Source organism: Amblyraja radiata, chromosome 3 (assembly GCF_010909765.2).
Source record: "Amblyraja radiata isolate CabotCenter1 chromosome 3, sAmbRad1.1.pri, whole genome shotgun sequence".
In the NCBI taxonomy this organism is placed as follows: Eukaryota; Metazoa; Chordata; class Chondrichthyes; order Rajiformes; family Rajidae; genus Amblyraja; species Amblyraja radiata.
The window spans coordinates 65,224,188-65,249,972 of NC_045958.1; the positions used below are offsets into that span (position 1 = coordinate 65,224,188).

General features: G+C 45.1%; 1 protein-coding gene across 1 annotated transcript in view; it reads right to left on the bottom strand.

The window, feature by feature from the left end:
- adamts3 (ADAM metallopeptidase with thrombospondin type 1 motif 3) overlaps positions 1–12,537 on the bottom strand; it is a 268,172-nt gene extending 255,635 nt beyond the window's left edge. Inside the window, exons 1-3 of the mRNA XM_033017939.1 lie at positions 12,211–12,537; positions 8,331–8,358; positions 6,735–7,120 (exon numbers count right to left, since the gene is read on the bottom strand). Of these exons, the coding sequence (XP_032873830.1) occupies positions 6,735–7,120; positions 8,331–8,358; positions 12,211–12,279 (483 nt within the window). The 5' untranslated portion in view covers positions 12,280–12,537. The remainder of the gene's footprint in view (positions 1–6,734; positions 7,121–8,330; positions 8,359–12,210) is intronic.
- Positions 12,538–25,785: the final 13,248 nt, after the last annotated feature.

The window sequence follows — 25,785 nt, forward strand, 5'->3', positions numbered from 1 at the left end:
CATGGTAGGCTGCTCTGGAAGGTTGATCCGCATGGGATCCTAGGAGAGATAGCTGAATGGAGAAAATTTGCTCCATGGAAGGAAGCAGGTGATAGGTGAAAGGATTTTCAGACTTGTGGCCTGTGACTAGTGGTGTGCCTCAAGGTTCAGTGCTGGGCCCATGCTATTTGTCATCTATATAATTATTTGGATGAGAACGTACAAGGCAAGATTAGCAAGTTTGCAGATGACATAAAATTATTATAGAGAAGATGGTTGCAAAAAATGCAGCAAAATTTTGATCGGTTAGTCAGATGTGTGATGAATAGTTGATGGAGTTTAATACAGGGAAATGTGAGGTGTTGCATTTTGAGCATCTAACAAGAACAAGGCCTACCCCACCTTGAATGGTAGGCTCTGGAAAGCCTGTAGAGCAGAGAGATCTAGGAGTGCAGGTACATAATTCCTTGAAAGTGGCATCACAGGAGATGGGATTTTCAAGATGGATTTCAGCACATTGGCCTTCATCAGTCAGATTATTGAGTATAGAAGTTGGAAGGTCATGTTCAGTTATATAAGATGTGGTTGAGGCTATATTTAGAGTATTGCGTTGTTTTGGCAACCAAGTTATAGGAAAGAAGGTGTCAAGTTGGAAAGGGTGCAGAGAAGATTAATAAGGATGTTGCTAGGTCTAGAGGGCCTGAGCTATAAGGAGAGTTGAGCTGGCTCGGACTTTATTCTTTGGAGAGCAAGGAGAATGAGGGTGATGATTTATAGAGGTGTTTCAAAATTCCGAGAGGAATAGATCAAGTAAATTCGCAGTCTTTTGCCTAGAGTAGGAGAATTGAGAACAAGCTCCATCCAACACTGCAATAAATCGGAGAGAATTGTAGATGCAGCCCAGTCCATTACACAAAACAACCTCCCTTCCATTGACTCCATCTACACTTCATGCAGCCTTGGCAAAGCCACCAGCATAATCAAGGATGCGTCTCGAATCAGGACGGCAGCTCTCTTCCTACCTATTGTTGGTAATATGGACCGTGGCCTCTACTGCTTACCCAAACCACTTGGAATCTCCTCTGCCTCTCAGACATTCTTCAATAAAGGGGGAATAAGAAGAAGAAGATAGGATTTTTTGCCTTCCATCACAATGAGGAATGTGGGGAATCCACTGTGGTGGATGTTTATGTTAACTTTATGTAGTTGTGTGTCTTGTTGCTTTTTTTTTCGTATAGCTGTGTGGTAATTCACATATCACTGTACCTTAATTGGTATATTGACAATAAAAGACCTTTGAAACATTTGAGAAGCGATAGACCTTCAGAAGTCTCACTCGGGGCCACAGAAAAAATCCTATCTTGCCCCAAAATAACGATACGATATGATAGAACTTTATTTATCCCAGGAGGGAAATTGATCTGCCAACAGTCATAAACACAACAAGACATGAAAAAAATCATCATAATCATCACTATCCCCTATCTCTATTTGGCCTAGCCTTCTGTAGAACAGAGCCAGCGTGGTGCCATTGACTGGCTGCTACTATCACTTTTCCTGAGAGGCCATCCCCCCAACATTGTCCTAACTGGTATATTTGATTGAGAGGGTATCAGCCATGGGAGAAATCTGCACTACCTGTCAGCTCCTCCTGATGGTCACCCATCTAATTGTGAACCTTTGTTGTGACCACCTACCTCCGTGAAACAACTATCTATAATACCTAGTGAGTCCAACTGCCGCTCCATACGACCCATGCAATCTGAGAGGGGATGTCGTGGATAAAATCCTTCTGGCAGAATCATCAGGAACACTTAAATGCTCCCTGGACTCCCACATCTCACAGTGGGAGCATACAACTCACTGACCACTAGTACTGCCGTTTTTACAAATAGTGGAATGCTAGAACAGGAATGGGAAAAATCTTTCCATGCCTTAACCTTGTTTGCTGCTCATCCTCGTCACCAACACCTGGTGTTACTAAAGCTCACACTTTGACGTCAACAGCAGCACTTCAATCAATCAAAATATCTCCACTAGATCTCGCCTTCCTTTTATTTACTGCTGGGCGTCAGGTACGCAGCTCCTCGCTTGATACAACCTACTTAAACTATCAGTGCAGCACCTGCTCCTTTCTTGGCCTTACATTAAGAAAATCTTTGTGAGACATCCGCCTCTGCACAAAACTCCGCATCAATCACTGCCTTTGCAAGTGATCAATACTGTCCTTCAAAATATTCCCCAATACTTCCCTAACATGATGCAAGGCATACTGACTATAGTTTCCAGGGAAGATAGACAGAAAATTCAGGATAACTCAGCAGGTCAGGCAGCATTATGGAGAAAGGAATAGGTGATGATTCAGGTCGAGACCCTTCTTCATACCAAGAGCCAGGAGAGGGGGAAACTAGAGGTATGAAAAGATACAGAACAATCAAAGCCAGCACTGATGGCCAAAGAGCCCACAATGGTCCATTGTTGGCTGTGGAGGAAGGTGTTAATGAAGCAATACCAACAGTGAAATTAACAGGACGTACCGTTGGGTTGTCAGCTGCCCAAACAAAATATGAGGTGCTGTTCCTCACAATTTGCGTGTGGCCTCACTCTGACAGTGGAGGAGATCCAGGCCAGAAAGGTCGGTATGGGAATGGGAGGGAGTTAAAAGGTTTTGGCAACCGGTAGAGATCGTGCTGGCCAACGTGGACTGAGCGAAGGTGTTTAGCGAAACAATCGCCCAGTCTGGCGCTTAGGTCCACACCGAGAATAATGGATACAGTTAGGAGGAGGTGCAAGTGAACATCATCCCACCCTGAAAGGGCTGTCGATGTTCCTGGAAAGAGTCGAGGGATGTGGTATAAGGGACAAATGTTGCATTCTCCTGCGGTTGAAGGGAAGTACCTTGGGAGGGGATGGTTTTGGGTGAGAAGGGATGGAGTGAACTAGGCAGTTGCGGAGGGGAACCGTCTGTGCAGAAAGGGGTGGGGAAGATGTGACTATTGGGATCCCATTGGAGGTGGTGAAAATGTCGGAGCATTATGTGCTATATGTGATGGCTGATGGGTGAAAATTACTGTATGTGCGGTAGGCTTGTCCTACTGTCTGTTTTGAACAAGAGGCCAACCAATACCCATCCTCTTCGGCTTTCATACCTCGTCCCTGGCTCTGTTGCATAACTAAAATGCTATGTCTACTTTGTCGATCTGTGCAAGTCTTTCTGACTCTGGGAATACTCTTCACACTACCTTTAAATCATTGCAGCATCGATTCATCAGGGCCACACCATTCCTCTGCAACTGGAGGAGAACTTATCCTTTATATCACTTAATAAGTGGCTGCCATGTTGGCGCCACTTGGAAAGTGGAAGAAAACTATGATACTGCTCTGGAAACCTCATAATCAGATATTGTGGGAGTTTAAAAACAGCATGACAGTGGCAAAAATGCTTTTGTAAAAGTGCTAAATGCAGTAAAGCAATTTCTAGGCTTCTGTGCTATCTGTTAAGTTTATATGTATCTTATTTTGTTTTAGTTATAATTGTCCTGTGTACTGAGGTACAGTGAAAATATTTTATCCACAGATAAAAGATAAAGGGTACAACATATAGTGCAAGATAAAGTCCGATTAAAGATAGTTACAAAGGTCTCCACGAGGTAGATTGGGAGATCAGAATCGCACTCGAAGCAGATGAGAGGACAGTTCAGTTGTCTGATAACAGCTGGAAAAAACTGTTCCTGAATCTGCAGGTATGAGTTTTCAGACTTCGGTACCTCTTGCTTGAAAGGCGAGAGGAAAAGAGGGAGAGACCGGGGTGCTCCATTAATGCTTACATCTGGCAGAATTTGTTTTGTGCATCCAAGAGGGATAGTCCAACATAGTATGTAGATAGTCCAACTAGTAAAGAGGCCATTCTCAGGGCTCTCACTTAACTTTTTTTCCCTGTTGCCAGCCGGGCAACCTCAGCAGCTTTTTAGGTTGCCAAATGACATTTAGGTGGTCATTTAAGACGGCTTGCATGACGCGTTGCGATTATGTGCTCGAACGAAGTGCGTAGTTACCATTATGCTCAATGAAGCATTCACATATTATTTCTGCTTCAAATAAAGTCGCAAACTAAACATATTCACCAATCAAGACATGATATATACCACAATGACATGCAGCAAAATTACAATACAGTATCTCATCTCTTTTTACACGTTGCAATGAATGCAATTTCTATTATCTCTTTCCACTTCCAAACAAAAAATCTGGTTGGATTACTGGATTATTCAGCGTATGATCAAACCTCGGTGAGACCAAGCGCAGGCTTGGCGATCGCTTTACACACCTCCAATCAGTCCGCAATAACCAACCTGATCTCCCAAGTGGCTCATCACTTCAAACTCCCCCTCCCATTCCGAATCCGACCTTTCTGGTCCTGGGCCTCCTCCATGGCCACTGAGCCCACCGCAAATTGGAGGAACAGCACCTCATATTTTAGAAAATAGGTGCGGAGTAGGGCGATTTGGCCCTTCGAAGCCAGCGCTGCCATTCAATGTGATCATGGCTGATCATCCCAATCAGTACCCCATTCCTACCTCTCCTCCCCATATCCCCTGACTACGCTGTTTTAAGTCCTAATCTAGCTCTCTCTTGAAAGCATCCAGAGAACCTGCCTCCACCGCCCTCTGAGGCAGAGAATTCACAGACTCACCACTCTCTGTGAGAAAAAGTGTTTCCTCGTCTCCATTCTAAATGGCTTTCTCTACTATATGATTCCACGACTCCTTAGCGTGGCAAAGTCAGAGATCAAAGAATACAGGTTGCCAATTCACCGGGGTTGAAAAATACACTGGATGCTAATTTAAATTTAATTTGGGGTAATTTTATGCCAGAATAAAAGAACATTGATTGGATGCAAAATTCCCCCTGAAAAATCAGGTATTGAATTTTCAGAGGCCAAGGCACCCAGAACATGTCCTTTATGTTCCTTTTGACTTTAGAGCAAGCATTCCCAGAGTGTAAATTACGCCGATCCAGGGGGTGAATTTGTTGATTCTGGATTTGTACTTTTTTTTTTCATTGACTGACTGTGTTTGGTTCTGGTATACTGGTGTTTGTTCATCATTAGTTCTTCATAAATAAGTGAAATAATATTGTTATGTGCGGTTAAAGTTGCCTGGGTAAACGGGCCGAAAAAGGTTGGGAAACCCTGTTTTAAAGATACAGCGCAGAAACAGGCCCTTCGGCCACCGAGATCACACCGACTAGCGATCATCCTGTTCACGAACACCATCCTATACACTGGGGACAATTTATAATTTTACCAAAGCCAATTATCCTACAACCAGTAAGTCCTTTGGAGTGTGGGGAGGAAGCAGAAGCAGCTGGAGAAAACCCACGTGGTCTAAGGGAGAATGTACAAACTCCGCACAGACAGCACCCGCAGTCGTGATTGAACCTGGGTTCTATGGCACTATACTGCTCTACTGCTGTGCCAACCCTTTCTGCTGAATAGGCCAGTCATAACAACTCAATACCGTTTCTTTGCACCCACAACCTCCAGTGCTATGCAAAGTAACTTTTGCAAAGTTAGTCACATTTGTATTAGCCATTCCTCCACAAGTACGTTCTTAAATACAAACTGTTAACTCACTGCAGATTGTTCCCATTATCTTATAAATCATTTAAAAAACTATTTCTTCACCTTCAACTCTCATTGTTAGACTATAACATCTCCAGTCACTGACATTCATGCAGCATGGAAACAGGTCACTCAGTGCAACTCATCCGTGACAACACAGTTTAATACCCGAGCTACTGCAATTTGCCTGTGCCTGTCCCCTATCGCTTTAAACATATCCTATTCCTGTCTTGTCAAGGGTCTTTTAGACATTGCTATTTTAACCCACCTCTACAATTTCCTCAGTGTGAAGAAATTGCCCCTCAGGTCATTTAAATTCTTCCCTCTCTCACCCATGCCCTCCAGTTCTGGGAAAAAAAGACTGTAACCATTAACCTTATCTATGCCTCTCATGATTTTGTATATCTCTAATCCAAAATTAAATGATGCATCCTTGCCATTTCATCCTTTAAGCGACTAATTTTTACCTTTCTCCCATGATTGAATTACTATTGCATAAGGTGGATACACTCATACCTCAAGAAGTGTCTCTGTTATTCCTTGCTTGGCTCCTCTCCACAGTGCCGTGCTACTTGAGAATCTGACCCCTCATCACAATTAACCTCAGTTCATTTGATCTGACCCTCTCCCATTTCTCCTCCCATGCTACCTCACCTGCTGTGATTAGATCTTACTGAGATCCCACTAATTCTCAACAATTTGTTATTCTTCTCAGTGCTTCTTTTCTCGAATCTTCCCCAAACTACAGCACTCCACTACAACAATTTCCTGCAGCATCCTCTGCCCCAGACTCCTACTCCAAAACTATGGCAACAGCCCTGTCACATCAGGATACCATCCAATAATCTTCCCCACAGTGCCTTTCTAAAAATCGACTCCTAGTCACCTTGACTCAACACTCACCGAACTCCATTTTTATATCCAATGCTCCTATACTGCACCCGAGACCCAAGACCCCAATAAACCTCTTCAAGATGACCCCCAACAACTGACAATCAGTCACTCCCTCAGTAGTCAATGACACAAGACACCAGAGTATACATCACTTGGGACATCATTCAGCATCTCATATTCCCCCACTCCCACCCACCGCCCAGGGGTATCGTTGATAGTGAAGTTACCGAGTCCTTACCAGTCCATCACAGTTGCTAATGGCCACTGTGGCTCCTGCAATATGACTGATGCCCCCAGTGTAGATGCAGTCCCTGTTCAGAGGCTCTGTATGGTTCTGCTCATCCTCCTGCCATTCCACCACAGCTCCTGGGGCCAGCAGCCGGTTGCTGGGCTTCAGTCTCAGCTGCCAGTTCTGACCAAAGACTGTGACATTGAAGAAGAGAGGGTGAAGCTTGGCGTGTGCCTCCCCTGGATCCACGGACCAAGACTCAGGGCCACTCTGCCGTTTCCTCCGAGCCGCAGTGCCCGACACCAAGTGAGACACGAAGCGGCCCCGGGCATCCGTTCTGAGCGGAGTCACCAGTCCGTACTCCTGACCCAGAGAAGCAAATCTTTCCAAAAACTCTGCAAACAAAACCAAACAACAACAATTAACAAACTCTGCAAGACAAAACAATCCATTAAACAAACTGCCCAATCATTCTGCTTCTCCAAACACTCTATTCATCACTCTTTACTTTGTTTCCCTGTTGGTGATTTTATGTGAGTTTAGAGACATAGCATGAAAACAGGACTTTTGGCCCAACGTGTGTACACTGAACAGTTCACATTAGTTCTACTTTCTCATCCTCTCCCTACACATTGGGGGCGATTTAGAAGCCAATTAACCTGTACATGTGGGAGGAAACCGGAGCACCTGGAGGAAACGCATGTGGTCACAGGGAGAATGTACAGACTGCACCCAAAGCGAAGACTGAACCCGGGTTACTGACACCGAAGCAACAGCTCTACCAGCTGCGCCACTGTGCAGCTCTAGTTGCTGCTTTTCTTTCTCCCTGCAAGTGGAGGACATGCCCATCCTAATGTCACACACGTCTTCCTGCTCTGCATTTTGTACTACTACATTCTTTCACTCTCTAACTGCTCCCATTGACTCATTCATCAGATAACCTGGTTTACAGTTTATCCAGATTTATTCTATCAGAGACATCCCGTCCACCACCCTCCCTGCAGCCTTACAAGCTTCTCCGTCTTCTTCCCAGTTTTAAGGAAGGGTTTTCAACCTGACTTGTTGGTTCTGTTTCTCCTCCTCAGTTGCCGCCAGACCTGTTCAATATTTCCAGTATTTTCTGTTTTTATTTACTCTTTACTAACTGACAACATCTATCCATCACTCCCTCCTTCTTGTCCATCATTCATTTCATCCTATCCGTCACTACTCAGTTTAGTTTAGGTTAGGCCCACTGAATCCATGCTGACTGGTGATCAGTGGGACTAGTTCTATCTTACACACTAGGGACAATGTACAGAATCCAATTAACCTACAAACCATCACGTCTTTGAAATGTGGGAGGAAACCGGAGCACCCGGAGAAATCGCGCACGATCACAGAGAGAATGTATAAACTCCATATTGACAGCACCCGTAGTCAGGATCGAACCCAGGTCACTGGCGCTGTAAGGCAGCAACTCTGCTCCTGCACCACTGTGCCTTCCCACCTGTCCCTCCTGTTAAATTAGTATCTTCTGCAATTATTGCAGTGAAATGATCCTCTATTAATCCATGCATTCTTTATCATCCAAGAAAAGGTGTAGTGAAATGGCAACACACTCACCTCTGTTGTCAGTTACTTTGGATTCAGCCTGCAGAAATAAAACATCAAAATTAATATCAGGCATCTGATTTTTAAAAGAGACCGGCTTTAATGTCATTAAACATTCACATTAACCTTTGCTGTGAAGTCAACCAATGTGCATGTGGAGAGGAAATTGGATAATTCTGGAAAATGCGCGCTGAAATTAAGGCGTGCAATTAATGCATGTGCTTCATGCATTACAAAACATACGCAAGGTTCATTTAATGCAACGGATTATCACAAAACAGTCAAGATGCCATTCCACAGGTGACTGCATTGACTGAAGCTGGCTAGTCTGACTGAAGTCATACCTGCTTTTCATTTAAGAATGAGTGGAAATTATTCCACAGATTTGAACAAAGCTTGGCAGAATGGAACCGGAATAAGAAGAGAGTGCAGATGATGGAATCTGGAACAAGAAAACTTCTGGAAAAACTCAGTAGGTCATGCAGCATTTGTGAATGCAAAATTTGTGATTCCACATATCAGGTTGAGACTCAGCATTAGGGCAGAATGGGACAAACACCGGGCAAATAGTTTTTATGTGGCTCATTGTACCTTGACACATGCGAGAGAGAGAGAGAGACGACAGACAGACAGAGAGACAGACAGAGAGACAGAGAGAGAGACAGACAGACAGACAGACAGACAGACAGACAGACAGACACAGACAGACAGACAGACAGACGCTGCTCAGGGACCCAGCCTTTCACCAGATGCATTCAAAGTGGCAGTGGGAAGAAGTCACGTTCAATATTAATGCAAAGAGGATGTGCCAATAAAATTTGCTCACCAAATCTACTCCAATGGCACCTCCTAAATCTGCAATATCTACCACCAAAAAAGGAAAGATCATCAGGTAATGCAGCACCCTGACTAGGTACTATATGGCACAATGTGTAAATGCTGGAACTCTCCGGCTAACAACAATGGGAATATTCAAGATTCAAGAAGTTTATTGCCATGTCAACAAGTTGATAGGAATGTGTCTTGGTTCGCTCTCAGACAGATACAATACAGTACAATACAACCACCACATACACCACAATAAATAATACAGACATTACCGTACGAAGGACAATATATACAGGAAGGACAGTACCCAGCAGCGTCATGTTAAGCGTAAGTGCAAAAGAAAGTGCAAAGTGATTAGTGCAAATTCAAATATCTGATGGCTTGGAGGTAAGTGCTGTCTCTGAAGCGAGATGTTTTACTTTTAATGCTTCTATATCTCCTTCCTGATGGGAGGAGATTAAAGAGGTAATGTGCCGGGTGAAAGTGGTCTGCTATGATTTTTTTGGCCTTTCTGGTGAGTCTTGTTGAGTAAAGTGATGTCACTGAGGGAAGTCTGCTGCAACCGATGATCTTAGAAGCTCGGCGCACTATTCTCTCCAGCCGAATCTTATCCTGCGAATATCATCAACAGGAAATGCTATAGTAGCTCACCATCACTCTCCAAGGAGCAGAGAGAGGTGGCCAATTAATGTGTCATTATCTACAATGCCCACATCTTGAAAATAAATAAAATGGCAGCAATGCTTAAAAATGTTGAATGGCCTCACACATGGTCAAGATGGTCATGAATGAACACATGGTCAAGGACAGTGGCATTGTAAAATCCCACCTGCCAACAACTGCTTCACTGAAGGTTATTGGACACGCTGACAGATTGATGGGCCTACATGAAACCCAACAGCGCACTATCAAGTCTGAAGAAGGGTATCGGCCCGAAACATCGCCTATTTCCTTCGCTCCATAGATGCTGCTGCACCCGCTGAGTTTCTCCAGCATTTTTGTGTACCAGCGCACTATCAAGGATGATTGGATGGGGAGGAGAAGGGTAAAGGTGGCAACCCTGCTCCAACCTTGCAGACACACCACAGGGAGCCTGGAACTCATGCACTTCAACAAGGTAGACACAGCAAGCACTACTTTAATTGCGGGCTAATAGTGATGTCTCATTAAAGATTTGGAGCTCACAAATGCAATGCTTTTCAGACAATTTCATGTAGAAAAGAAAACAACAAACGGCAACACAAGCATCACGAGAAGATCCAGATGGCCACCAGCAAAATAATTTTACTGCAGCATTTTCCTCCTCCTGCAAAGATTTAACATCTTTCTTTCAAATATTTGCAGTTCAGTTCAATAACAAACACTAACCATACAAGATGTGTGGACAAGGGACAGCTGGCAGCATTTCAACAGTAAGCTTCCTTCTAAGATTAACAAATGCATTTACTAATTTCTCACTGCCACATAACTGTTCTGCATACTTCTTATGTGTATGCAAACCACACACAGAGACAAGGCACACGATATACCACAAGTCACAAATAACAATATGCAGGTTTGTGATTCAAGAGGTTAATTGGAAGGAAAGTACTATCCCTCTGACAAAGGCACTACCAGCTGGTCTGATTTGTTTGCTACAAAACTATACACTGACTACCTCACAATCTAGACTTTAGATTGTTAACATTAAGACCTCAGCCATTTTTCCTCAATGCACGGAACCAACATTGTGGCTGCAAGTAAATGGATTGGATCCTTACCCTAGTACTTAGCAGCTGGTGCCCCTAATACTTCCGGGCGTAAAGTCTATTGACTAAATACATGTGAGTGGAACCATACTCGGAAAAGGAAAATCTCAGTGTTCCACCTTCATTTGAAGCACACCAGATTATAGTTCCACTTCTTAATTGCAATTCTAGCTCAGCAACTTTCTGTAATGTGAACTATATTATCAAACTGTTTCCAGATTTCACTCTGCGTGTACTTTCTATGTCCTCTTGTTCTTGACTTTCGCAGTTGCTAGTATCCATCTCCCTAACCTATCAACTGGTTAAATCAAATCATCTTTAAAAAAACTAAAATCAGAATATAAGTTTGTCTTCCATGCCTAATTTTTATCATTTTATGTTCTGCATCCTTTGACATGTCTGCAGCTCATCTGTACACAATATATCTTTTGCATTGGTGCAGTGTCCAGAACTGAACACATTTTCTAAATATGGTCAAAAGAGATCTTTATTTCGTTGTAACATATCACCCACTTTCCTGTCCCAATCCTCTTGCTGTTGTCCATTAGTTCCATGTAATACCCGAAACTTACAGTAGAGTTCAACTGCACTCACAGATCCAAAATTTGACATATATAGCTTAACCAAATAACACCCCACTGATTTGCCTTTCTAAGTTCCAATGTGAATGACCCCGAATTCCCTTTCATTGAACTTATCTACACCACTTCTTCCCACTGATTTTAACAGCGGAGAGTATTTACTGACAACACCACACCAACCAATGAGCTGTAAGTGGGCGGTGTGTAGACATAGAAACTCCACCACAGTACTTGTGCAACTTTCGGCAACCGCTAGCACCCCCACCCCCAGCAACAATGCTTCCTGCGCCGTCTAACTTTCCTCGACTAATTTTCCGCAATTCATCCGTCATTTCTAAATACAATGAAAAGCCATGGACCCGCGAGGAACGCCACTAATCACATCTTTACCTCTGCGTTTAAAACTCAAACCACAACCAAAGTAAAATCAAAATACATGTATCAAAATGCAACAGTCTATTGCGTGGGCCGTTGCTAAAACACGTTTGCAACATAAACCACTTTAACCGACATTAGCACTTCAAAGCTTGTTACGGTTTCCTCAAAAATCGATGCAACTTCTAAACTGGTACGTGAAACACTTCAACACGTTTAACGCTGTCTGTACATTTAAGCCGCCGTGTTAACTGTTCCAAAGTTCTGCAAAAGAGGCACCGAGTGTGTCAGAAAACCCAAATATAACACTTCATGAAATACCCTAGAACGCAAAGATCCTGAAAGATGCGATTAACTTACACGTATTGCTGTAGTAGTCAAACTCTGCAATAATGTCCCAGCTACGAGCCACACTGACAGGAGAAGCATCACCTCGTCGAATAACCTTTAATATGAAAGCTCAGGGAGAGAAAGCGAACCCAAGGGGATTGTATGACCGTGCGGGTCCCGGGTTGGTGAGTGAAGGAGCTGAGGACGGTGAAAGGAGCTCAGTCGTGTAAAGACAGTATGCAGCGCCGACACTGACTCCTGCCCTCCTTCCCCGGGTAATAAACTACACAGCGCCAGCGCTAGTTTGACGTCAGCGCCTAGAGTGCAAACACATGCTGACAACGAGCTGCCAAGAAGACAGACTTGGTTCACGGAGACCACGGATCGCAATCGCTGCTGGCTGTTCTGCACGATGCATTTGGGGAAACCACGCCTCCACCCCTGGCAACTGCAAACGTTTCTTCTGAATGTTCAGCGAACCTCAACAAAGCAGACCGCAGCAACAACGAAGGTGTTTATATTGGAAGACATAGTATAGTTCAATGGTGTTTTATTGTCACATGTGCGAAGTGCAAACGCACAGTGACATTCTTGCAAACAATCCAGACACGAAATACAATGTAGGAAGGAACTGCAGATGCTGGGTTTAACCGAAGATAGACTCAAAAAGTTGGAGTAACTGATATCACAATACACAATACAATTTATTTGTCACTTGAACCTCATAGAGGCTCAAATGAAATGTTGTTTCTGCAGTCATACACACAAGAAAAAAAGACCCAAGGCACAACACAATTTACACAAACATCCATCACAGCGCATCTCCTCCTCGCTGTGATGGAAGGCAAAAAAAATTATCTCTCCCCTGCACTCCCCATTCCCCTCCCGATGTCAGAGTCAAAGTGCCCTGCGGGCGATGGCAATTGTCCCGCGGCCATTAACGCCGCGCCGGGTGATGCAAGGCCCTGCTCCGGGTCTTGTTGTTGGAGCCCCCGGCGGGCGCTAGCAAAGTCCCGCAGCCGTTGAAGCTGCGCCGGGCAGTGATGTAAGGCCCCGCTCCAGGTACTCCTCGACCCCGCGACTCGGGCGGGTGAAGTCGCCGTTGCGGAAGCCCCGAAAAGCGGTCTCCCAGCAGGGACCCGCGGGCTCCCGGTGTCACTGTCCACCGGACCTGCGGTAAGCCTCCGAATCCCCGGGGGTCGGGTCGCAGCAGCGCGCCACCACAGCTCCACCCGCTCCGAACTCGGCCAGCTCTACGATGGTGAGTAGGTCCACAGCTCAGCGACTGGAGCCCTAGGTCGTTCCTGACGGAGGCCGCTCCACGTTGCAGCCCCAACGACAACGGAGACCCGACAGGGAAAAGGTCGGGTTCTCCGTGCAGGGGAAAGATTTTAAAAGTCCCCCCCCCCCACACACACATACCCCATCAAAAAAAAATAAAAACTACATTAAAACGGGACAAAAAATAACAAAAAGACAGACGGACTGCAGAGGCCGCTGCGACGTGAGTCGCGCCGCCCACCGGAAACCATCCCCAATTAGCAATTGGACAGAAAAAGTCTACTGAGCCTGCATTTAAGAGGCATAGAAACATTGAAAATAGGCACAGGAGTAGGCCATTTGGCCCTTCGAGCCAGCACCGCCATTCAATATGATCATGGCTGATCATCCAACTCAGTATCCTGTACCTGCCTTCTCTCCATACCCCCTGATCCCTTTAGCCACAAGGGCCACACCTGAATCCCTCTTAAATATAGCCAATGAACTGGCCTCACAAGCCGAGTCTATCCAGTCTTTCTTCATATGAAAGTCCTGACATCCCAGGAATCAGTCTGGTGTACCTTCTCTGTACTCCCTCTATGGCAAGAATGTCTTTCCTCAGATTAGGAGACCAGAACTGTACGCAATACTCCAGGTGTGGTCTCACCAAGACCCTGTACAACTGCAGTAGAACCTCCCTGCTCCTAAACTCAAATCCTTGTGCTATGAATGCTGACATTCCATTCACTTTCTTCACTGCCTGCTGCACCTGCATGCCTACTTTCAATGACTGGTGTACCATGACACCCAGGTCTCGTTGCATCTCCCCTTTTCCTAATCGGCCACCATTCAGATATGTCTACTTTCCTGTTTTTGCCACCAAAGTGGATGACCTCACATTTATCCACATTATACTGCAACTGCCATACATTTTCCCACTAACCCATCCTATCCAAGTCACCTTGCAGCCCCCTAGCATCCTCCTCGCAGCTAACACTGCCCCCCCCCAGGTTCGTGTCTACCGCAAACTAAGAGATGTTGCATTCAATTCCCTCGTCCAAATCATTAATATGTATTGTAAATAGCTGAGGTCCCAGCACTGAGCCTTGCGGTACCCCACTAGTCACTGCCTGCCATTCTGAAAAGGACCCGTTTACTCCTCTTCTTTGCTTCCTCTCTGCTAGCCAGTTCTCTATCCACATCAATACTGAACCCCCAATACCGTGTGCTTTAAATTTGTATACTAATCTCTTATGTGGGACCTTGTCAAAAGCCTTCTGAAAGTCCAGATATAACACATCCACTGGTTCTCCCTTATCCACTCTACTAGTTACATGCTCGAAAAATTCTATAAGATTCGTCAGACATGATTTACCTTTCATAAATCCATGCTGACTTTGTCCAATGATTTCACCACTTTCCAAATGTGCTGCTATCCCATCTTTAATAACTGACTAGCAGTTTCCCCACTACCAATGTTAGACTAACTGGTCTGTAATTCCCCATTTTCTCTCTCCCTCCCTTTTTAAAAAGTGGGGTTACATTAGCTCCCCTCAATCCTCAGGAACTACTCCAGAATCTAAAGACTTTTGAAAAACTATCACTAATGCATCCACTATTTCTGGGGCTACTTCCTTAAGTACTCTGGGGTGCAGCCTATCTGGCCCTGGGGATTTATCGGCCTTTAATCCATTCAATTTACCTAACACCACTTCCTGGCTAACCTGGATTTCACGCAGTTCCTCCATCTCATTTGACCCTCGGTCCCCTGCTATTTCCGGCAGATTACTTATTTCTTCCTTAGTGAAGACAGAACCAAAGTAGTTATTCAATTGGTCTGCCATGTCCTTGTTCCCCATGATCAATTCACCCATTTCTGACTGCAAAGGACCAACATTTGTTTTAACTAATCTTTTTCTCTTCACATATCTATAAAAACTTTTGCAGTCAGTTTTTATGTTCCCTGCCAGTTTTCTTTCATGACATGTTTTGGCGCATTTTTCCATTAACAATGGAACCCCGCTCTATTTGTTATGAGGGGTGCCCGATTCAAGCAAGCCACAGCAAGCAAGGGGAACTTCTTTACTCAGAGAGTGGTGGCTATGTGGAATGAGCTCCCAGTGAAGGTGGTGGAGGCAGGTTCGTTTTTATCATTTAAAAATAAATTGGATAGTTATATGGATGGGAAAGGAATGGAGGGTTATGGTCTGAGCGCAGGTATATGGGACTAGGGGAGAATACGTGTTCGGCACGGACTAGAAGGGTCGAGATGGCCTGTTTCCGTGCTGTAATTGTTATATGGTTATATGGTTATAAGCCCCAGACTGCTGTGGGCCATCAGCCGTCGCCTTCCATGGTCAACCAGCAATCGACGTCCTCTCCTCACCCGTCCACCTTTGTTCCCCGGGTGTGCCTTCTGCAGCCGACCTTGAGGGTGCAGTAGACGAGATCCCAGCTGCCTCTCCTTTCCTAACGGCCTCGTTCCAATCCCGTCACAACCACTGTCACTGCCGGCTCCATCCTCCCGGTCTTTGGTCTTCAGGGGACGAGGAGTGGCGGTTCGGCAGGTTCTTCCTTCCAGGCCACTGTCTGCTGGGGCCTTCGAGCATGGGCCTCCTCGGCAGCTACCCATTATTGGCTACGGTATGCCAGGTCTTGCGTTCGGCTGTGAAACAAACCCTTCCGCCCAGTGAGTCCACATTGACAATCGATCACCCATTCACACTAGTTCTATGTTATCGAGGGTTGCCGACTGTCCCATATTAGCCAGGACATCCCATATATTGGGTTAAATTTGTTTGTCCCATACGGGACCGCCCATGTCCCATATTAGAACATGCCAAAGTTGCCCATCAGGGCACCATTCTCGCAGCCGCGGGGACCGCCAACGGTGCCAAGCGGGACATAGAGGTTGGAGGTGACCGGGGAGCCGTGCAATGGCCGCTCGGCGACGGCGCCAGGCTCCAGCTGACTGACGCCCATGGTCTACCCTGGGCTGCTGTCCTGACCACGGCTTCGGCAACCAAAGCCGCACTGCATGCCGGCTGCACTGTGGGTAATGTAGTCAGGATGTGGGTATCATAGGGACTGTAACTCTTGTTGCGCAGAAGATAGGCACAAAATGCTGGAGTAACTCAGCGGGACAGGCAGCATCTCTGGAGAAAAGGAATGGGCGATGTTTCGGGTCGAGACCCTTCTTCAGACTGAGTCAGGGTAGAGGGAGACACATAGATAAGGAACATTAAGGTGTGAAAGTAAGACATCAAAGATTTAGCAATTGCCACATATGGCTGTGGAGGCCAAGTCTTTTTTTACAGTGGAGATTGCCCGGGTCTTGATTAGTAAGTAGGGTTGCATACTGTTCCATATTACCCGGGACATCCTGTATATTGGACTAAATTGATTTGTCCCATACGGGACCGCCCTTGTCCCGTATTTGACTGCTACTACTCAGGTCGAGGGGACTGTCGGGTTGGAGCTCTACGTCCGGCCCCACCTCACCCGTCCTAACGTAGTGCAGGCCATGGAGTACAGCAGCAGTGCCTCGCCCATGGCCCCGTTAGTCGGCAGCCCGGCCAGCTGTTCAACCTTCGGACCTTCACTTGCCGCCGACAGCACCACCCCTCCTTCACGTGGCCCATCATCGGTTCATGAATTGGATGGGATGCTGGACTTTGCACACAGCAGAACACAAAGTCCAGCCGGCGGGGCAGCTGAGCAGTTTTGGCCTGGACACCGGGCTTTGCATGCAACGTCGCACGCAAAGTCTGGCGCCCGGTCCAAAAATCCTTGGCTGGCCTGCCGACTGGGCTTTGTGTGCAGTCCAGCACCCGGGCCATCTCATCATTCACCCAGCCACGGCCGAGTCGGTCAACGAATTGCCCCGGACTTGGTGACTTGGTTGACGTCCTGTCACTTTCCGTGCATCAGTTGCACACCTGGTTCATCTAAATGATCAAATTTCAAAGTACGGTTTCTGCTGAAGTACGGTTTCATATGTGTATCGCTTTCGCACCATCGTAAAGTCGAAATATCATAAGTCAAGGCATCGTAAGTCAAGGAGCATCTGTACGCTGTAATCACAAGAGGTGACGCTTATGTGGATCCTACATTTGATACAACAGCATGCGTGCGTGTTGCATGTGCTGTAGATGCCACGCACGTGTGATTCACCTGTCATCCAATCACAGGTCCCCTTATGCGCATCAGTTGTACGCTATATTTTGCCAAATCCTGCCTAAACAAAAGGTTTCTGTAACATCTGGTGTTGTTTGGTCGGTTTCTCATGTGCAAATATGGATAATCCTGCAAAAAAAAAAGACTACAGCTATAACAAGCGATGGAAAGCAAAAAAGACGTGGGTTAAGCCCGTCAGCGGTGACTTGGCGAAGGCCATCTGAACTTTATGCCGTGGGAATTTGTCCCTAATTTTGTTGCCCGTTATTTGGGAGTGAGAATGTTGGCAACCTTAATGTTATCCCACAATCACATCCACTCCTTTGGGCCAATTAAGCCAGAAAACACTCACCTTTGGGATGTAGTACGAAACCGGAGCACCCGGAAAAAACTCAGTTGGTCACAGGAAACATAGAAACATAGAAAATAAGTGCAGGAGTAGGCCATTCGGCCCTTCGAGCCTGCACCGCCATTCAATATGATCATGGCTGATCATCCAACTCAGTATCCTGTACCTGCCTTCTCTCCATACCCCCTGATCCCTTTAGCCACAAGAGCCACATCTAACTCCCTCTTAAATATAGCCAATGAACTGGCCTCAACTACCTTCTGTGGCAGAGAATTCCAGAGATTCACCACTCTCTGTGTGAAAAATGTTTTTCTCATCTCGGTCCTAAAAGATTTCCCCCTTATCCTTAAACTGTGACCCCTTGTTCTGGACTTCCCGAACATCGGGAACAATCTTCCTGGATCTAGCCTGTCCAACCCCTTAAGAATTTTGTAAGTTTCTATAAGATCCCCCCTCAATCTTCTAAATTCTAGCGAGTACAAGCCGAGTCTATCCAGTCTTTCTTCATATGAAAGTCCTGACATCCCAGGAATCAGTCTGGTGAACCTCCTCTGTACTCCCTCTACGGCAAGAATATCTTTCCTCAGATTAGGAGACCGAAACTGTACGCAAAACTCCAGGTGTGGTCTCACCAAGACCCTGTACAACTGCAGTAGAACCTCCTTGCTCCTATACTCAAATCCTTTTGCTATGAATGCTAACATACCATTCGCTTTCTTCACTGCCTGCTGCACCTGCATGCCTACTTTCAATGACTGGTGTACCATGACACCCAGGTCTGGTTGCATCTCCCCTTTTCCTAATCGGCCACCATTCAGATAATAGTCTACTTTCCTGTTTTTGCCACCAAAGTGGATAACCTCACATTTATCCACATTATACTGCATCTGCCATGCATTTGCCCACTCATCCAGCCTATCCAAGTCACCTTATAACCATATAACCATATAACAATTACAGCACGGAAACAGGCCATCTCGGCCCTACAAGTCCGTGCCGAACAACTTTTTTCCCTTAGTCCCACCTGCCTGCACTCATACCATAACCCTCCATTCCCTTCTCATCCATATGCCTATCCAATTTATTTTTAAATGATACCAACAAACCTGCCGCCACCACTTCCACTGGAAGCTCATTCCACACCGCTACCACTCTCTGAGTAAAGAAGTTCCCCCTCATGTTCCCCCTCATGTCACCTTGCAGCCTCCTAGCATCCTCCTCACAGCTAACACTGCCCCCCAGCTTCGTGTCATCCGCAAACTTGGAGATGTTGCATTCAATTCCCTCGTACAAATCGTTAATATATATTGCAAATATCTGGGGTCCCAGCATTGAGCCTTGCGGTACCCCACTAGTCACTGCCTGCCATTGTGAAAAGGGCCCGTTTACTCCTACTCTTTGCTTCCTGTCTGCCAGCCAGTTCTCTATCCACATCAATACTGAACATGCAAACTCCACACAAATGTCACCCGAGGTCAGGATTGAACCCAGGTCTCTGGTGCTGTGAGGCAGCAGATCCACCAGCTGCCCTCTTCCGTGGGGAATGTTGAATTTACAGACTTTCCATTCACAAATCTATGATTACCCAAAGCATTATGCAGCCATGAAAAATTATGCAAATAAGAACTATTGGAAGCAGGACAGGACCGTGAGGTGTGAAGGTGTGAGGTGTGAATAATGATAATGTTAGATTAGATTAGATTAGATATAATTTATTGCCACACAGCCAGGCTGGTGGAAATTTGGGTTGTCTGCAGCGATACAATAATAAAGAACACACAACCACAATAAAACTGTAACACAAACATCCACCACAGCATTCATCACTGTGGTGGAAGGCACAAAATTTGGCCAGTCCTCCTCCATTTCCCCCCCCCGTGGTCAGGACCAGAGTCCAGAGTCAGTCCAGGATCGGCTCTTCCTCACCGGAGACCGCGGCTTTAAGTTGTTGTAGGCCGCAGGCCGGCGGTCAAGATTTAAAGTCCCCGCCGCAGCCAGAAGCAACGTAGACTGCAGGGCCGGCGGTCGAAGCTCCCCTCCAGGGGTGATGGTAAGTCCATGCCGGACCCGCGGTGGAACTCGGCCGCGGGCCGGCAGTGATGGCTTCTTCTTCCCCCGGGTCCCCAACGTGAGATCCCGGGCTGTAGACGCCGCACCAGCTGGAGCTCTGCAGACCGCGACTTCAGGCCGCGACTTCAGGCTGCCGGCTGCCCCGGGCCAGCGAAACGGAGCGCTCCCCTCCAGCGAGGGCTCACCCGCTCCACGCCGAGAGTCCACGCTGCGCCCGCCGCTGAAGCCCCGGGCGCGTTTCCGGGAAAGGCCGCGTCGATCCTTGAAGTTAGGCCACGGGGGAGGCGACCTGGAAAAACTCGCCTCTCCGTGGAGGAGGCGACCGAAGCGGTTTCCCCCTTACCCCCCCACACCACCCCCACATAAAACACACAAAGAAACATTAAATACAGACTTTAAAACATACTAAAAAAATTAAAAAAGGTTGAAAAAAATGTTCATTGATGATATAAATTAAACAAAATTCCAAGGAGAACTTCTCTGAACTTTTTGTTTACCTCCCATTGGGAGAATAGTCCTAAGGTTAATGTCCTATTCAAAAGACAGTACCTCACCTACGTGAATTTGTTGGAGATGCAGTAAGCAGTGTCAAGATTACGGATTAGGTTTATTATTGACACGTGTATCAAGGTAAAATATAAAGCTTTATTTTGCATGCTATCCAAACGGATCAGATAGATAAGTACAATCAAGTCAACTCAAGTCCAATAGATAGGGCAAGGGGAAGATACATAGTAAAGAATATAGTCCTCAGCATTGTGACGCATCAGTTCCCTAGACAAAGTCCAGTGTTCACAATGTGAAAGAGGTGACACAGACAGTACCCGAGCTAATAACTCTGATAACAGAGGGGTAGAAGCTGTCCTGAGACTGGTTGTGTGTGCTTTCAAACTTTTGTATCTTCTGCCGGATGGGATTAGGAGAAGGAGAAATGACCAGGGTGTTCAAGTTTTTGAATACAGGCTGCCTTTTGAAGCAGCATGAAATGTAGATAGAATCAATGATGGGAAATCTGGTCTGAGTGATGGACTGAGCTACATCTGGAATTCTCTGCAATTTATTGTCTTGAGCAGGGCTGTTCCAAAACTGTGCTGTGATGCAACCTAAGTATGCTTTCTATGGTGCCTCTATGGACATGTTTATATGGTGCCTCTAATACTTTCCAGAGAATTCTAGATGTAGCTCAGTCCATCATTCAGACCAGACATTGAGGAACTGCTGAAGTTTCTTAGTCTCTTGTAGGTGTTGGTGTGCCTTCATGGATGTTGCTCATTGGTAAAATTAAGTGAAGGAACATGAAGCTCTCAACCATTTCCACTTTGGCATTATTGATGCTGATGGGGAATGTACTCCACCTTGCTTCCTGAATTCAATAACTAGCTCCTTCATCTGGCTGACATTAAGGGAGAGGTTAGTGGACAAGCTCCAAGATGGCGCCCAACCCGGCGACTGTTTGTGTGCTAGTCACAGAAGTGTATCTGTAATCACGCATTACAATCACTCCACACTTTTAACTATATACTGCGGGGTGGTCGATTACAACCTTCATGTGGTCCACCCTGTTTCGACTAATGCAATCAACCCAATGTGCACAAACAAATAGATCAAATAGAACAAGTTGACCTACAACTTTAGGCTGTGCACGCCATACGCAAGAAGAAGACTGTATACTGCGAATGTCTCAATTGTAATAATGTATTGACTTTCCACTGTCTGATTAGCACACAACAAAAGCTTTTCACTGTATCTCGGTGTATGTGACAATAAACTAAAACTGAACTGAACTCCTGGCAGCATGATTCTAAGTTCTCTATCTCCTTCCTGTACTCATTCTCATAATTGTTAATGATCTAGCCCCCCCACAGTGGTATCATCTGCAAATTTGTGGATGGAGTTAGAGCGAAATTTGGCCGCACAGTTATGAGTGTATAGGGAATGTAGTAGGGAACGGAGAATGTATCTTTGTTAGGCACCAGTGTTGTGAATTATTGTGGAGAAGGTGTCACTTACTGTGCTTTGAAAGGTTGGTTATGTTGGATATTAACTCCTACTTTGGCAAGAACCTGGATCCACTACAATTTGCCAGCCGCCACATTAGATCAACGGGGAATGCAATCTCACTGGCTCGCCACTCTCTACTGAACCACTTGGACAATAAAATCACATGCATCAGGCTGGTGTTCATAGACTCAGCATTCAACACCATTGTCCCCTCCAAACTTGTTACTAAGTTCAGGGAACTGGGTCTCTGAACATTGTAACTAGATCCTCAACATCCTCATCAACAGAACATACTGTAATCAGTACAAATTGGCAGCAACACTTTCTCCTTGATAACCATCAGCACAGGAACACCTCAAAGCTGTGTGCTCAACTCCCTGTTCTACTCACTCTATACCCATGACTATGTCGCCAGACACAATTACAACTCCAACTTTAAATTTGTCGATGGCACCATGGTTGTTGGACAAGTTACGGGTAATGATGAGTATAGGAGGGCGATTGATCGTCTGATTAAATTGTGCCAGAACAACAAGCTTACTGTCAATATCAGTGAAACCAAGGAACTGACTTTAGAAGAGGAAGTTCCGAATGGGAAGTTCCTCCAACTTGCGTTGGGCCTCAATCTGGAGGCCCAGGACAGAAAGCTCAGTATGGCAATGGGAGGGGGAGTTAAATCATTTAGCAACCAGGAGATCAGGTAGGCCTAGGCGGACTGAGCAGAGGTGTTCAGCGAAACGATCACCAAGTCTACACTTGGTCTCATGGATATATAAGAGTCCACGCCTGGAACAGCGGATACAGTAGATAAGGGTGAAGGAGGTGCAAGTGAACTGCCTCACCTGAAAGGATGAGGTTGAAGAAAATGTTGGTGTATGCGCACCCGAGGCTTCTGTTAAAAGCAGGCATAGAATGCATTGGGTTCATCAGTGAGGGACTAATATTGCCAGCAATACTGCCTGCCTTTGCAGGTCAATGTGCAAATTTCTTTATATTATTAGATCCTTAAAGAGGGCATTGGTAAGCTGGTTGAAACAACATTTGGAATGCTTTCCTTCATTTGGCAAGGAATATATATTGAGGGAGGTTTTGCTCATACAATGCTAGATGGACCACAGCTTGTTCACCTCTGGTCACATTGCCAGACAAATCTAAGTGCTCTGGAGATTTATGACCAAGTTTTCTTGGCTGAAAATTGTAGCTTTGATAAACTAGGGGTCTTTTCTTGTCAACAGAGGAGATCAAGTGGAGATTTAGTTGTGATGTATGAAATGACAAGAGGGCTGAACAATGGGATCATAAACCAAAGTTGGACTGGATTTTGTTAATTTAGTGAGTGTATGCACAGACGATGCACCTTCCATGACAGGAAAGCGTGAAGGGTTTATTGCACAGATAAAAAAGGTATTATCAGATCCAGATGTGCTAATTTCTGTTCATTGTATCTTGCATCAGCAAAATCTCTGTGCTAAATCTACTATTCTAAGTGACCATATATAACCATATAACCATATAACAATTACAGCACTGAAACAGGCCATCTTGGCCCTTCTAGTCCATGCCGAACACTTATTCTCACCTAGTCCCATCTACTTACACTCAGACCATAACCCTCCATTCCTTTCCCGTCCATATACCTATCCAATTTATTTTTAAATGATAAAATCGAACCTGCCTCCACCACTTCCACTGGAAGCTCATTCCACACAGCTACTACTCTCTGAGTAAAGAAGTTCCCCCTCATGTTACCCCTAAACATTTGTCCCTTAATTCTCAAACCATGTCCTCTTGTTTGAAGCTTCCCTACTCTCAATGGAAAAAGCTTATCCACATCAATTCTGTCTATCCCTCTCATAATTTTAAAGACCTCCAGTTTAAATTCCATTTGGAATATTTTGGAGGACCAAGAAACCAAGAACCAAGAACCTCTATCAAGTCCCCCCTTAAACTTTTGAGCTCCAAAGAATAAAGACCTATCTTGTTCAACCTTTCTCTGTAACTTAGGTGCTGAAACCCAGGCAACATTCTAGTAAATCTCCTCTGTACGCTCTCTAATTAGTTGACATCTTTGACAATTTGGCGACCAAAATTGTACACCATACTCCAGAATTGGCCTCACCAATGCCTTGTACAATTTTAACATTACATCCCAACTTCTATACTCAATGATCTGATTTATAAAGGCCAGCACACCAAAAGCTTTCTGTAGCACCCTATCTACATGAGATTCCACCTTCAGGGAACTATGCACAGTTATTCCTAGATCCCTCTGGTCAACTGCATTCCTCAATTCGCTACCATTTACCATGTCCGTCCTATTTTGATTTGTCCTGCCAAGATGTAGCACCTCACACTTATCAGCAATAAACTCCATCTGCCATCTTTCAGCCGACTCTTACAAATGGCCTAAATCTCTCTGTAGACTTTGAAAATCTACAGTGGACCCAACACAGATCCTTAAGGCACCCCACTAGTCACCGGCCTCCAACCTGACAAACAGTTATCCACCATTACTCTCTGGTATCTCCCATTCAGCCACTGTTGAATCCATCTTGCTACTCCACTATTAATACCCAACAATTGAACCTTCTTAACCAACCTTCCATGTGGAACCTTGTCAAAGGCCTTACTGAAGTCCATATAGACAACATCCACTGCTTTACCCTCATCAATTTCCCTAGTAACCTCTTCAAAAAATTCAAGAAGATTAGTCAAACATGACCTTCCAGGCACAAATCCATGTTGACTGTTCCTAATCAGACCCTGTTTATCCAGATGATTATATATTATCTCTAAGTATCCTTTCCATTAATTTGCCCACCACTGACATCAAACTAACAGGTCTATAATTGCTAGGTTGAATCTTAGAACCCTTTTTAAACAAAGGAACAACATGTGCAGTACGTCAATCCTCCGGCACCATTCCCGTTTCTAATGACATCTGAAATATTTCTGTCATAGCCCCTGCTATTTCTACACTAACTTCCCTCAATGTCCTAGGGAATATCCTGTCAGGACCTGGAGACTTATCCACTTTTATATTTTTCAAAAGTGTCAGTACTTCCTCTTCTTTGATCCTCACAGTTTCCATAGCTACTCTACTTGTTTCCCTTACCTCACATAATTCAATATCCTTCTCCTTGGTGAATACCGAAGAAAATAAATTGTTCAATATCTCCCCCATCTCTTTTGGCTCTGCAGATAGCTGTCCACTCTGACTCTCTAAAGGATCAATTTTATCCCTCGTTATCCTTTTGCTATTAATATAGCTGTAGAAACCCTTTGGATTTACCTTCACCTTACTTGCCAAAGCAACCTTATATCTTCTTTTTGCTTTTCTAATTTCTTTCTTAAGATTCTTTTTACATTCTTTATACTCCTCAAGCACCTCATTTACTCCATGCTGCCTATAATTATTGTAGATCTCACTTTTTTCTTTTTTTTTGCACTTTGGTGCAAATGCAACACGGCATCGTCAGTTTCGTAATATGTTAAAGTTGGACGATGAGGCATTCAGTGTGGATTTGCCATAACATTGTAAAGTGCGTTGGCTATCGCAGGTATAGGTGTTAGCAACATTTTTATCTTTGTGAGAACAGATAGTTAAATTTCATGAAAAACCGAATCAGCAATTTGAATTATTGAAAGAAGATTTCTATAGAAATACTGCATTTCTGTGCGATATCATGTCAAAGCAAAATGACGAATGTTTCTTTGCAAGGTAAAACTATTTATGATATGTGGCAATA